This window comes from Tympanuchus pallidicinctus, unplaced genomic scaffold, assembly GCF_026119805.1.
Source record: "Tympanuchus pallidicinctus isolate F22 unplaced genomic scaffold, pur_lepc_1.0 scaffold19, whole genome shotgun sequence".
NCBI lineage: Eukaryota > Metazoa > Chordata > Aves > Galliformes > Phasianidae > Tympanuchus > Tympanuchus pallidicinctus.
This window is the reverse complement of record NW_026294710.1, coordinates 7,601,795-7,617,261: the sequence shown is the minus strand read 5'-3', so window position 1 is coordinate 7,617,261 and position 15,467 is coordinate 7,601,795. Positions and strand designations below refer to the sequence as shown.

The 15,467-nt window shown below is 34.6% G+C and overlaps 1 protein-coding gene across 12 annotated transcripts in view; it reads left to right on the top strand.

The window, feature by feature from the left end:
- CACNA2D1 (calcium voltage-gated channel auxiliary subunit alpha2delta 1) overlaps positions 1–15,467 on the top strand; it is a 354,437-nt gene that overhangs the window by 256,505 nt on the left and 82,465 nt on the right. For all 12 annotated transcript variants that reach the window (XR_008206210.1, XM_052680848.1, XM_052680846.1 and 9 more), the window contains exons 8-10: positions 2,024–2,093; positions 2,900–2,950; positions 4,306–4,405. Coding sequence is in view for 11 of the 12 variants with exons in the window: in XM_052680848.1 (XP_052536808.1) it covers positions 2,024–2,093; positions 2,900–2,950; positions 4,306–4,405 (221 nt within the window). In the remaining variant the exon portion in view is untranslated. The remainder of the gene's footprint in view (positions 1–2,023; positions 2,094–2,899; positions 2,951–4,305; positions 4,406–15,467) is intronic.

Sequence of the window (15,467 nt, the reverse complement as noted above, 5' to 3'; positions counted from 1 at the left end):
TTGATTATAGTTCAAAATAGTATGTGAAGTTACACTGTCGTTTTCTTGAATGCTGTGGTATCAGATAAAATGTTCATTTAATGTTTATTGATCCTGGAACCTCTAAATATCCATGTCAGTATCTACTGTTAAAGCAAGATATGTTGATGTCAGAAGCACTCTCCTTCAGCTCCCTTCATTCTCATTGAATTATCATTTATATGCATTGGAGAATAAAGTAAGGAGTAAACCTTACCTTTCTCACAAGAGAAAAATAATAGCATTGAAAAAAAATAAAAAATTTAAGTTAGTGGAGATTGCTAAGAGTCTCACTAGCAGAGTATATCATATTTTATCTTTTGTTTTGAAATAAATCCAGATGGATACATTCATACAATTCTCTATTCATAAAGACTGTTCTAGATATGGGTTAAGGACATATTTGTTAGGACGTAGTCTTTTATTGCATATTTTGTTAAAAGCCTTTGGTTTGGCCAAAGATAGATCTATGTAAGTCAGTACCTTGATTTACATTTCTTACTTTACAATGTTAAATCCGTGAATTCAATGTAAATTTTTCAAGTCCTGGAAAGTTCATTTCATAGACAGATTTTCAGATGGAATTTCAACAGCTAAGTTAGTCTGGATGGACACAAAATGTCTGAACATGTTCTAACCATGGATTCAGATTCGTGAGATATTGATGAATTGAAGCTTTGTTAACCTAAGTAATTATATATATATAATATATATATTATATATATAATATTATTATAATATAATATATAATTTTAGAAAATTACTAAAAAATGAAATTTATTAGCCTCAAAAATTCTGTTCTCCCATATCTGGAACTTTCAAACCTTTCTCCCTTCAGATCACAAAGGACCTGCCATTGTAGCATGAGTTCATATCCAATACAACTGTAGCATGAGATTCTTTAGTGCTCAGAGTACACAGCTTCTCTGTGGCTGTTATGTTGATAAATATCTTGTGGATTATGTTCTGTTTAAATGTGCTGGTAACTGATGCAACAACTCAAACTGTGGTCACTTTAGAAAGGATTCGTTTAGTAAAATAAATTTTGAAAAGACATCTATTGCATCTAGTCTAAGCAGTCTAATTTTCTTTTATGTTCATGGATAGAGATGTCGTAATTCTTCCCATTTATTTTAGATGGTTGCTTTGTTTCAGAAAACATCTTGGAATTGCCTATAGGTTTCCTTATTTCCTAGACAGAAGAATGATTAACAGCAGAAAATAGCTCTCTCAGTGCTGTTGACATACAGTGAGAGACAAAATTGCAGAACATTATCTCATTTCATGTGACTTTTCACATTTCTGTGTTCATTAAGCTGTCAAATGGTTTTAAAAGACTCATTTTCTTTTTCCATAAGAGGAAGATGCCTACCCTTGCTGAAAATCATGGTAGAGCTTAGATTAAATGCTTACAAAAAGTTATTAATCTTAGCATTTTCCTTACAGAGACACAGATGTTTCCATCTTTTTTTTATTTATTATTATTTCCAGAAAAGATGACACTTTCTTGTCAGTTTTCTAAATTGCCTTTTTCGGTAGAGCTCTCTTGAGTTAGTGGGTAATTTTAATGTTTTAGACACCTAATAGAGCTTTAGATAAGCACAATCTTATTACATACAACATTAATTGACCAATAAATGTTTTTAAAATAAAGTCCTTTCTTGATCAGAAATAGTTCTTTTCATATTCTAAAATGCTTCACTTAATATTCTGGCCCCATTTAACTCAGTGGTTAAGTGCAGTCAATAGCTATAGCTCGACATAATTTGGCCCTTTAAAATGTTCTATATATTTTTTGCTACACTGTATTACATGTTTCAATTTATAGCAGTTTATAGTTCAAAAAGTTATTACAGAAATATAGGTCTTTCATCAATTCCAAATGTTGACACTCATATTTTTGTAGTACAAAGTCTGTGATGTTTGTTCATTATATTTTTAAGTCTTTGAACCTAAAGTCTTAAATTAATTCTACATGATGATACATGCTTTTTCTCCTATTTAGCTTCCCCGTGGGTAGATAATAGTCGAACTCCAAACAAAATAGATCTATATGATGTTCGCAGAAGACCATGGTAAGCTTTTTTAAAGAAGTGATGTATATGCATCTCTTGCTTCCTGGTTATGACACTGAAACATTTTGTTCTCACAATTGTCTCTATTTACAGATACTGCAATATTCTTTAAATAAACTCAGTTAACTATTCTGAAAAAAACAATGTTCAGATTATATTTCTTGTGATATCCAATATAGTATATCATATTGTTGCATTACATGGACTTTTTCATAGGTGGATAACTGTCAAATAGGTCTCCATATAAAATGAGGAATTTGTGTAAAAATCAAATGTAATTTGAATTATCAGAATAAGACAATTTTCCAAATTTCTGCAAGTACTTACAAAGAAATCTCAGTGGTTTAGACCAGCTAAGGAATCAACATATCAGTAAAAGACAGAGAATAGTAGGATTGTCTCTCCTTATATTTTTCTGTAAGCTTTTTGAGGCATACTGATACTTGATTTGTACCAGTTGAATGTGCTCTTTCAATGAATGAAGTATTTTTCCCTAAGCTGTGCTGATGCAATAATTTGTTTGTCATCAAGACCTTTAGGTGTGAAATAGAATTCATGTTTTTTTCATTATCAACATGTGGAAGCACTGAATTTTGGACATTATATTCCTATTTCCAGGTTCTCCTGTTATAGTTCGAATTTTGGTTTTTTTAGGAGACAGAGCAAGAGAGAAAATGACAACACGTTTTTCTAATAGTTACAATAGGAGGACATTTTTTGGTTAAGTGGATTAATTTACAGATCTCAAAGGATCTTCCATCACACCCAACAAATCTGTTTTCATTCATATCTTCTGTTTATTTCAGGTATATCCAAGGAGCTGCATCTCCCAAAGACATGCTTATTTTAGTTGACGCGTAAGTGTTTAATATCTGAATGTTGACGTTACAGAGATAAAAGTACTCAGATCTATTGAACAAATCCCTGCACACTGAAAGAAAGGAAGAGATAATTAAGAAGTCCTTGTATGCAAGGATCAAAAATCTGCCGTGGGCAAACAAACATAGGAAAATATATTTCCAAAAGACCAAAACAAACCTGAAAATTATTTGAACCATGTACAAGGAAGTGTTTTTTAAATCACTTTGATATTATTCTACTTTCATCTTCTTAATAATTACTAAAGTTGAAAATTTCTCACATGCATGCCAAGATTTGATGTAAAACACAAAAGCAGAAGCAAATTACTGGAAGCATGAAAGTGGATTTAATCATTTCATGAGCCTGAAGGGTGAGAATTATGCAGAGTTCACATTTTACTTACTTTACTTACTTATTTGAAGCTCAGTTCCTATAAATCATTAATTCCTGAGGAATTGAAATGATTTGCATAGATAGACTTAAATAAATCTGAAATAAAACAAAAAGGAATTTTTTTTGGTAAATGATACATTTTTGATTTTTTTTTTTTTTTTTTGTTCTTATTGACAAGTTATTTAAGTTAGGTTATTTTGTAAGGACGAAAAAGAATAATGTATCACAAAGTACAAAAAAAACCAACAAAACAACCTTCAACAACCTTTTGTGATTTCAAGTAAAAAAATTCATTCAGTGTTTGATATGTATACTGAGATATTTATTATATGCAGTGTAGAAAGTTAGCAAAAAAAAAAAAAAAAAAAATTAAAAAAACCAAACCTTCTCACCTCACCTTGATAAGACTTCTTTCCTTTAGCTAATGTGAAGGGATTGAAGGAGACATTGAACTTCATGTATCAGACAAATCACCTTTTGCTGACCAAAAATGCTTAGTAAGAAAATTTGCCTTTCATGCTTTTAAATGTGGTGTTTACATATCTGGAGTAAGGTTTATCAGCATTTGTTTTTTCTATACTTTACATTCACATTATGTCTTGAATTTAACAAGCTGCAATTTGAGTGTCTAAAAATCTAAATCTGTAAATTTTTGGGTAGGAATATAAAATGTTTATGTAATGCATTGGTTGAGATTAAAAAAAAAATCTCTCCAATAAAATGAAAAAAATAATGCATCATTACGACCCAATCTGAGCCACAGGATTTTAGCTTTGAGTAACTTCATTTTTTATTCTAATAATGTTATAACACTAATGGTTTGTTGGATAATTCAGGAGAATGATTGAAAAGTCAAGTGTAAAGGTTGCTGAGAGTGCTGGTTGGTGCTTTATATTTTCTTTTAAAAAATAAATTGCTTAAAAGTCATCTTTTCTGTTACCCTATGGATTTCTGTTAGGAGCGGGAGTGTCAGTGGATTGACGCTGAAGCTGATCCGCACGTCAGTCATTGAGATGTTAGAGACCTTGTCTGATGATGACTTTGTGAATGTAGTTTCAGTGAGTATCTGTTTTTTCAACAAAACCTGAATTGTCAACAAAGCCGTGAAGAAACTATTTTCAATGCTGGATTTGAGATGCTGGAGTGTTAACCTGCTAGGAAGCTTAAAAAATATTGCAAAATTCCACAATTGACTATTTTCTTGAAATAACAGGATTCATAGTAGCCATAAATTCATGGGAATGCATTTCTATAAAGGCCAATCAACTACAGTAAACAAGCAGTTAAAGCAAAATTCATCTAAATAAACCTCTGCATAGCCAAAGTCTCCCTTCCAATACAGAGGTCTGTTTAACGTATCTTCTGTTTGTTCGGTACATTCATATCCTCTTGGAATAGTTTCCTGGGGGTCCCCTCATTTCATTTTTTTGTACAGTAGTCTGTTTTTTAAGACAGAGTGATACAGAGGAGGTAAGGGAGAATTCTTTCTTTCAGACTTCAGCCAGTTGAGGTACTTGCGTTAATTGATGCATCACAAAAGAAGATGGACAGTTGTACATCTAACTGGGCCAAGAAGATATTCCTGAGAAGTTCTAAAATTCATAATTTGGTGGTACCAAAGCAATGTTTCCCATTATAATAAGCAATATAATAGGAGAGGGAATGCATGCAGGGACTTAATGCATGCACAGGGATAGTGTATGTATGGTATTGTGCAAAGACATTAGGGTTGTTACTGATATCAAATGAAGGAGCTACTGGCTTTTTTGAGGTTGGATTTTCAGCAGCTGAGATATTTCAGAACATGGCTCAAACTTCAGTATGGTGTGTGATTACTACAAACTTGACTATTAGTCATAAAACTTAAGTTCCTGTAGGATAGAGTTTTTAAATAGTTCCTTGTAATAGCTTTTTATTTTCTTTTTATTTATTTATTTGAAGTGGCATTTCAGTCATTCTAATATTTCTATGGAATTTAAAGTGCAAATGCCTAGTTTTCAAGAAGGCTGAAGGCAAAATTTGGGGAGGGGGAAGTTGGTATGAGCTACTTGCATTTTTCAGACTCATACCTTGGATGTCATAGTCTAGCTTCAGGGAAGTCTTTTTTGTTCTTTATTAAGTTGTTGAACTGTAGAGCTTTGATTCTAAGGATTTAGGATAGGAGTGCTGGCATACTCTTAATGACAAGAGACAGTCTGCATGGTGAGTAACTCTGCAATGATTTTGGAGGCAATTTTCAACTTCTACAGATGTGTTGTAGCCAGCCTGCAGGGAGAAAGACCTGAAATATCACTATCAGAAATCTCTTTGAACACCACTTATTGCTTCATCTTTTGCTGTCAGTCTAGCTAGACCTTTCCCAAGTAGTAGAGAGAAGCTCTTATTCGCAATGACATTTCCTTTTTCCAAAATTTTAATAGTGGATAAGATTATTTTTTTTTAATCTAAATTGCAGTGAAAGAAATTTTTTCCATTTTTTTTTTTTTTTAAAGAATATCAGCTTCGTGTAATGACGTTAGACAGCTTAGCTCTTGTTCTTGTGTTCTTGATTTTTAAAAATAGTCAACACTCTAATACTAAACTGATGGAAACTGTTTACTAACAATAATGAAGCTATACCAGTCTTTGCCATTGGAAGATATGGACCCACAATTCCTTCTGATTCACAATTTTCCAAACTCTTTCCTTCATTTAATCCCAGCTAACCAGAAATTTTATATCTTAATGTTGAGGCAGAAAGTCTTAGACTTAGATTATTTCATTAGTTAACATTCAGTGCTTTCACAGTGGATGAGATTTGTTTAAAAAAAAAAAAAGACTGGAAATCTGTGAAAATATTCTGCAGTACATTTTATCAGTGGTTGGTAGCTGGCAATATGTAACGACCTTGCTTCTTTGAATGAGCATATTCCTTTAGAGGACCCTGTTGGATGTTGGACTGCAGAATTGAAGAGGATTTTTCCATTGACCTACATTCATCATCTTAGGAATACAGTGCTCTCAGAAATGTAGATACTAGAATGTACCATCTCTAAATATTTTATAAAGTGTTATTTGTTATTGCACATTTATAATTTAAAATTCCATATTAAATCCTATCGGTATTGCAATTGTTTTTGTATAACATGTTTTCATGTGTTTTGATGACTTACGTAGTGAAATTGTGAAATTTTATTCTGTTGTTTTCTTTCTGTAACAGAAAGCAAATCGCTTGTTGCAGACAGAAAACAAATGGTTGTACTCTTTCAAGGTATAAACATCAATATTTGTGGATTTTTAGGATTTTTCCCTTTTCTTAGGCTGTTCAGTTTTTCCACAATCTAAGCAAAGCCTCAAATCAAAGTTAAGCGTCAGAGAGGACACTGCTTAAAGAAGGTGATGAATTACCACTCTCAGTAGTATTTGCTCTTAGGATTATTTACAGAAACATATGCAAATGCATAACTTTATATAACATTCATCCATAAGAGCAGACTTCATTGGCTAAGTACGAGAAAACCGAGATACTAATTTTCAGTTTACATAACATTAATGAATTGATATATGAACACCGGAAATTACCTACAGTATTTTCTTTCCCTCTTGCATCTTTTGGCCAAGAAATCAACAGTTGTTTTATGTCTTGTTAGATTTAATAACCGTAGAGTGCTTAGTAATGAGGTTTTGAGTTAGTTAAAGAGCTGTTTTACTGCTAACCTCTGCCAAGATGTTGTCCCACAAAACCCATATGCATGGTGATTCATACCCACAACTGAGGCATGGATTTAAGCTCATGCCAATCACTTCTAGAAACTGACAGTACAATTTAATCAACCCTGCCTGGTGTGTATAGAAGTCTTGGGAAGCAAAAAGCTTAAAAGTAGAAGTGCTAAAATATGTTAGTTCTACTGACTTAATATAGTTCTTGCACTTACCTAGGGAAAAAGGGCTGAATGAATGTTAAGTCATATAAAGAATTCCAAGGGTTAATATGTCATGATTTCCTCTGGGATTTGCATTTTTTTTTATCTGAATAGCTGTGCTTTGTTGCAGAAAGAAAACCTGCTGTTAGAAAGAGCTTAAATGTATGAGTAATACAGCTGTTTTCCCACTAATCCAGTTATATGCTTTGATAGCAATAAGTGGTAGATGATAGGGGCAGCCATTCCATCCCAGCATGCGATGATTTAGTAACTTGGTTTCAAATATTGACGCAGAGAGTGTAATTTGTTGATGATGGTGAGTAGGCTGTGATTTGCTAAGGGAATGTATTACAGCTTCCAATCTGTAGAGGTAGGAAAAACCACACATATGAAAACACAACTTATAGGAACAGACACGCTAACAGAAACGGTGTGACTGCTTAGCCTTCATAAAAATGTAAAAAAAAAATATTAAAAGTATCATTTGGGAAATGTATATTAAATATTTCAAGCGTGCTTGGAATAGTATGTACATTGCTCTGAAAGTAATACCTTCTCTTTATGTCCATGGAAAGTAGAAAATACAGAATCATAGAATCACAGAATTGTAGGGGCTGGAAGGGTTCTTTAGAGATCATCTAGTCCAGCCTCTCTGCAAAGCAGGCTGTACAGGTGGGTGTCCAGGCAGATCTTGAATATCTCCAGAGAAGGAGATTCCACAGCCTCCCTGAGAGCCTGTTCGAGTGCTCCATCACCGTCACTGTGAAGAAGTTCATTCGCATATTGATGCAGAACTTCCTGTGCTCCAGTTTATGCCATTTCATCTTGTCCTGTCCCCACAGACTGCTGAAAAAAGGTTGGCCTTGTCCCTTTGACTCCCACACTTAAGAAATTTATTAACATCAATAAGCTCAACTCTGAATCTTATTTTCTCAAGGCTGAGGAGGCCCAGTTTTCTTAGCCTTCCCTCATAGGGGAGATGCTCCAGGCCTTTATCATCTTTGTGGCCCTCCACTGGACTCTTTCCTGGAGGTCCCTGTCTTCTTTGCTCTGGGAAACTCAGAAGTGGATACAGTTTTCTAGGTGAGGCCTGACCAGGGAAGAGTAGAGGGGGAGGATCACCTCCCTTGGCCTGCTGGCTACGATCTTCTTAATGCACCCCAGGATGCCACTGGCCTTCTTGGCCACCGGGGCACACTGCTGGCTCATTGCCAACCAGGACCCCAAGTCCTTCTCTGCAAAGCTCCTCTCCAGTAGTTCATGTCCCAACCTGTACTGATACATACAGCTATTCTTTCCCAAAGAAGGAATATACAAAGGGCACAGTAACACTATTTGATAGAGCAAATTCTCAGCTGCAAAAACCTATTGCTAATACTGTCACCATCATTAGCCAATTCACACAGTGAAGTTGATCAAGACACTTTTCATGTTATGAGAGCTGTGCATGGCCATTCAGAACATAGCTTGTCTTCCACATCGCTGTCACCGCTGCTAAAATGCACCACCTCACTGTGCTCACATCCACTGGTTGATCTCCATAAAAATTTAGTAAGTGTTGATGAACATCAGTAACTCCATTATAAAAGCAACTGAAAAGCGGTTTGAATTTTTGAGAGATTATGTTGGAGTTCATAAATAAACAGGCTGAGAACTAATTTGATAGTAGCTAAGAAATGCTGTCACCAAGGAAAACTCTTGCATCCATAGACTTTCATAACTGTTACATGTAAGCAGTGCAAGAATCACTAGTTGAAGCCCAATAAATTTAAGCGACATATAAGTTGTTAATATATCTTAACAACTTGTAAGGGAAAAATGTATGTCCTATACATATCAATATTTAATGCTTTTCTGGAAAATGCACTTTAAGCAAACATTTACCATTAAGTGGTTTGGCTTATTTTTAAGGATCTATTAGGAGTTCTAAGGGCTAGTGATATGTGTTTGTTGAGACAATGTGCAGGAGATCAGACTAGATCATCTCATTGCCCCTTTTGGCCTTAAATCTAGAATGCATTTGTCATTGTTGGTGGTGGTTTTGTTTTTCCATTTTATCCTACTGAGTATATGTTTATCCCAAATAGCTGTTTGTTATCCATTCTAGTTACCAATTCATTGGAAGGCACTTCATCATCCTTATATGATACCAATGCATTAGCTTTCATCTTTATAAACAGGGAATATTTACTGCACACTTTCTCCTTTTCCCTATGTACTTAAAAGTTTAGCAGTATCTGTCCAGCCGACACTCACTTCAGTCCCTCCAGCTGCTGCAGCACAAATGTGCAGGCCCTCCACTTCAGGCCTGGTTGTGGTTGCTGCACTCACACTCCTATGCACAGACACATGTAGACATGGGAGACCCACTTAGTAAAAGAGGTAGAGAAGAAGTTTAATAAGAACACAGGTCAGACTGTACTGATGAGATGCAAGGTATGGCCAAGCAAGCAAACTCTTTACACATGACCAGCAATTTTTCCCCTTTCTCCTGTTTCTTTCTCACAGTTGTTCACCCCTGAGGCTCCTAAATTCATCCCATTCCTCATTTTAGTTTCTTAAGATATTTTGTAGTAAATCCTTTGTGTTTTTAAAGGGCATAGAAACAACAAGCATATGTGTAAGGAGATTAGAGACATAATAATTACACTGTTCTGTTTTTTCTTTTGTGTTACTATTTGCTGTGTTAACATTTCCTATATTTTTAATGTTGTATTATTAAATACAGCTTTAGTTTGCTATGAAAGAAAAATATCCAAAGGATATGTAGAAGGAAGAATAATGTAATGTGTTGGAATAGGGAAAATCTTAAAACAAGATCTGTTATATTTTACTTTTGTCACAAGAGTTAATTCTAAGGAATAGTGTAGTTGAGTGGAAAAAGAGACAAAGGAAATAGAAATTAGAATCTGAATTTCTAATGTAGGATGTCAGGGGCAGGGATGTTGCTGGAAACTGTACATTTATTACTGCTGAGTGTAATTTACAATTCCAGATCACTAGAAAAGTCACCTCCATTCCTACTTTGAGGGATTGCTTTGGGCATCAATACAGATTTTTAGTGTCTTCTCTTGTAGTTGTCAAATGTCAGGAAGTCAGACTTTTAACAACACATGGCACAGGCTTCTGTCATATCCAGAATAAATCCCACTCCCTAATAGATTAGTAGTATATAAAATGACTATATTAGCAGTATATAAAATGAGGTGGTAGGTCTTGGTTCACTTGTTAATAAATCTACCGTCTACTTACAGTTTCTTAACTTTCAGTGAAGTTGGTCTTGCTAAAGACTGGGGCATGTCAAATACTGGACCAAAAGTGCATGTCTGATTCATCAGAACCAGGAGACAATGATTAGGGGGACCTGGGTACTAAGTTTGTTCTTCTCTAAACAAGAACTCTCCTTACCAGTTCTGATGAGGCCAGGCTGTGCTGGCTTTAGTGATTCTGGTAGAGAGAGAGATGACTCACAATGTTAATGATACAAGAGAAAAATGCAGGCTGTCCAAAAGTTTTGGGACAAGGTGGAAGCTATTTGTTTGCTGTCTCTCATTTTAAAAATATATTTCCTATAAATATCCCCTGTTTGGCAGGTGAAAACTTCAAATCATATATATCAAGATTCTATCTGGATGCGAATGTAAAAGAACTCTTAGGCAGGACATGAATGAACTACGCACAGACTTCTCAAGTCTCATGCTTTGTAGAGTCACACGTTTCCAGCCTGTCTCACAGCTTTAGCAGCAGCCTCTTGCAGTTCAGCAGTGTGCTGCCATGGCCTCTGTACTGCTTGCTAAGTCCAGGAAACCTGCATAACCAGGAAGAGCGTTTCTGTCCTGAGATGTGGCAGGCAAGTTTAGAGAAAGCCTTGAGAATTAGGAGGCAACACTGTAATCCCCTGCCCTCCCCCAGCTAGGTGCCTGGCACTGCATCATCCACCTGTTGTATCACGCAGTGCATCAGTTAAACATCCATTTTGCTTTTGATGTCTGAATAGGAACTGTACATATCCAGCAAATTTATAGATAATATCCAGACCTTTTTGGTCAATGGTGTTGCATGTTCTAAACAACTCAAAATTGACTGAATGAAGTTAATAAAAATACTTATAAAATCACATTCTAGAAAATCTCCTGCTACACATTCTCATACTGTATGGGGAGCACTGGCATACAACGAACATTACAGCCCTACAGCTCTGACATAGTGAGAACTGTGAGATTTCTCTGGCAAGTGCTTAAGTTTACAGTACATAAATTTTCAGTAGGACACAGAAATGTGATATTCATTAAACAAGAGTACATGCTAATATAGCCACAACATCATGGAATGTCTGTAAATGAGTTTGTGCTGAAAGACCTACGGGCAACACTGACATTCTCTGTTGCAAACGTAATGTTCACAGCATGGAATCTGAGCATAAATCCTGCTGTACTTAGCGGGAGATTTGCATTGATCTATGTGCAGATAATTTCACTGATTAGAAAGGTTAACTAAATTAACTGAGAACATATTTTTGTCCACTACTTAGTCCTTTCTGAGATGTTTCTTGCAATATACTATTGCAATATACTTTCAATACAATATTCCCCACTGAGCATTGGAATAAGGCTTTTACATTTCCATTACAATGTATATGTAGAGTTGTACTATATATAAAAAAAATTATCTACAAGCAAGTCGTAAGATAGGAGAATACAGTTATTCTATAGCAAAATATGCACTTTAACATCATATATTTTTTGCTAGGTCAAATTATAAATTGTTGTAGTTTGAACTGTCTCTAATTTTCTGTATACTGATATCTACATGGTAATGAAACATTGCAAACTGCATTCTTACTATTCTCAAAAAGGTTGTGATATATAATTATATCATCACAATCTGAAATTTAGCTTGCAAATGGCCTTATTCAGGATTTAGTTATTCTTAGGATTAACCCTAAAATCCTATTACCAGGACTACAGCAGCAGAAAAACAAAAAACAAAAAAACAAAAAACAAACAAACAAACAAAAAAAAGCCAGAAAGCAGCAAGGCTGGATTTAATTACAAGAGGAAAGCCTGATAAAATCAGATCTATTTCACTATTACTTATTTAATATGTGTAGTTACAACTGGGTCACCAAGCTGATTTAGCCGCAAGGTAGAAGTAGCATAGCAACAAACCTTGTCAGACTGAAAATCAGCAGCAGTATATCTGATTAGGTTTTCAGTGAGCTCATTATATTTTTCTGAATTTTCAGTATTCTCAGAGTGATATTTCTGATTTATTCAATTATCATAGTCTTGTTATTTTAGAATCTTTGTAGCAAGTTTAAGCATTGGAATCATTGTTTTGTCCAAGTTTTATCTGATTTTACATAATAGAAACATTTCTAAATGTTTTAGAATATGGAATTTGCAAGCAATTTAACGTAAGTTCTCATGTAATATTGGGATGTAGAGAGTTTTTGTTTGTTTCTTAGGGTGGGTTTTTTTCAGCTTAGAAATGTCACTTCATTCTGAAAAAACATCTTAAAAATATGTCAAATAAGAAATGAGTTAATTAGCATAAATGAAGAATATATTTAGGGAGTTAGCAGATAAGGATGGTTGGGACAATCTGAATTTTTACTTAGATACAGTATTTATAGTTCAATAAAAAGGTTTTCATTTCTACAGCATTTAGAGATGCAGAAAGGTACTTGGTTGAGAAATATTAGCTTTTACAGTTCTTCCCTTATATGTATTGCAAACCTGGTTTGTAAAGCCATTGGAAATTATGATGCTTGTTGTGGACCCTTTGAGTGGAAAAGAAAACTTCATTCTCTCAGAGCTGTGATCTCTTCTGTTCAGTGTGTGGAAGTTGCCTTCAGCATGTAGATATTTCTGGATTATAATATTCCTTTTTTTTTTTTTTACTCATCACACGGAAGTAATTGTTTTAATTTCAATGAGAAATCTATGCAGTTTAGAAAAGGCACTAATGAAATCCACGAGAAGTGCAGTATTTCGCCAGAAGTGCAATATTTTGTATTCCAAGGTAACGTTTGCAAGAACAGTCAAATGTTTTTGTTGCAGTGCCACCTAGTGACTAAAACCTGTGCAAATTTTCTGCATTTTTTGTTAATTTATTATTAAATATTTAATTAAATAATTAAATAATTAAATAATTAATTTTTATATATATTTTATATGTATATAAATATATAATATATATATTTATATATAATATTTAATTTAAAATATTTAATTAAATAATTAAATAATTATTTATAATTAGCATGTTTGTATTTATTTTTAATTGTATTTATGTTTTAATTTATTAGCATTTTCAAACAATGAGATGATTTACAAAACTTTTTCTGTTTTTCAAATTTATTTCAGTGCTATCACCGCTTTCCTCAATTTCTTTTTCAAGGGTTTGCATTCACGTAAATTACTGCTAGGAATGCCAAGAATTGTGGCATTCCTTAGATTCCGTAGTGGATAAGTGTCATGTCCAGATCGCATCTGATAATATTTGCTTTCTTGATCATGTCATACAAATAAGCATATTTATTTATATATATATATTAATGTATGAAAATAATAGATACAGTAAAAAAAAAAAGTATTGACTATCAGAAAAAATAATAACCGCTTTGTGATTAAGACAAACACCTCAAGATACTACAAAGGTAGATCTGAAAGTAATTCCTCCTATTATCTCTATGAAAACAAACAACAGATACAAAGAACACAATAATACTATTTGTCTCAACAAAATCTCAGCAACAAAATGGTATGTTTCAATATAGTCAGCACCATTAGTTATGTATTTTCACCAAAAATCCTCTTACTTAACTCTTTGTAGTTTTTCTTCTTAATTCTGCTGTTTCCAATGCCTGTTTTATTTTCTAATGTTGCATGTAATGTTAAAACTAAGTGCAATTAACAGAGTGCTTTGGGGTTCCTTCTTATAAAAGAAGCAGAATCAATAGAAATTTTTTAATATGGATTTATATAACTTCCTGCGCTTGCCAAAAGAATGAGTGACATTGGGTTGCTGATTTAGATGCATTGTATTTCTCATGAAATGAATAATTACAGATATATGGAAAGTGGTAAATGGATGTACAGAAGAGAGTTAGAAGTGTTCATCAATTTATACATTGTCTGTGAAATTGACATTTTTCTCTTGCAGTGCTTTAAGATCCAGTATGAATTGCATCAGCTTTATGTGCATTTTGAAGACATTTCAGCTACAAGCTGTTCATAAGAATTCATGCTTTAAGAATTTCTGGTATTTTAATGGTATATGGCAAAACACTGGTCACAAGTGGTATTCCCCAGGTGTTGGTGTTGGGGGTCCATCCTGCTTAATGTCTTTAGTAATCATCAAGAGATGATCATTAGACAATGAATGCACCCTCACTAAGTTTTCAGATGATACCAAGTTGAGGGGAAGTGTTGTTCTTCTTGAGAGTAGGAAGGCCCTTTAGTGGGATCTGGACAGGCTGGATAGCTGGACTGAGGCCAGTTTGGATGAAGTTTAACAAGATTAAGTACCAGGTCCTGCACTGATCTGGGGCTGAGTGACTGGAAGACTGCGTAGAGAAAACAGATCTGGGGGTATTGGTTGATGCTCGGCTGAACATGAGCCGACAGTGTGCTCAGGGGGCTACAGTATATCAGGTTTGTATCAGAAATAATGTTGCCAGTAGGACCAGGGAGGCAATCATCCTCTGTACTCTGCTCTGATGAACCTGCAGCTCAAGTACTGTGTTCAGTTTTGGGTCTCCTTCACTAAAAGAAAGACATGGAGGCCCTGAACGGTGTCCAGAAACAGACAGTGAAGCTGTGAAGGGTCTGGAGCACAAGTCTTATGAGGAATGATCAGGGAATTAGGACTGTTTAATCTAGAGATGGGGAGGCTCAGGGGAGACCTTACCTCCCTCTACAGCTGCCTGAAAGGAGGTTGTGGCGAGGTAGGTATTGACCTCTTTTCCTGTGTAACTAGCTATATGATGAGAGGGAGTAGCCTCAAGTTGGGTAGATGCAGGTTGAATAGTAATTCTAGAATCATAGTGACCTGGGTTGAAAAGGATCATAGTGATCATCTAGTTTCAGCCCCCCTGCTATGTGCAGGGTTACCAACCACTTGACCAGGCTGCCCAGAGCCACAACCAGTCTGGTACGTATATATATACGTATACATATATATATATGTAATATATTAGGAAGAGTACAATATG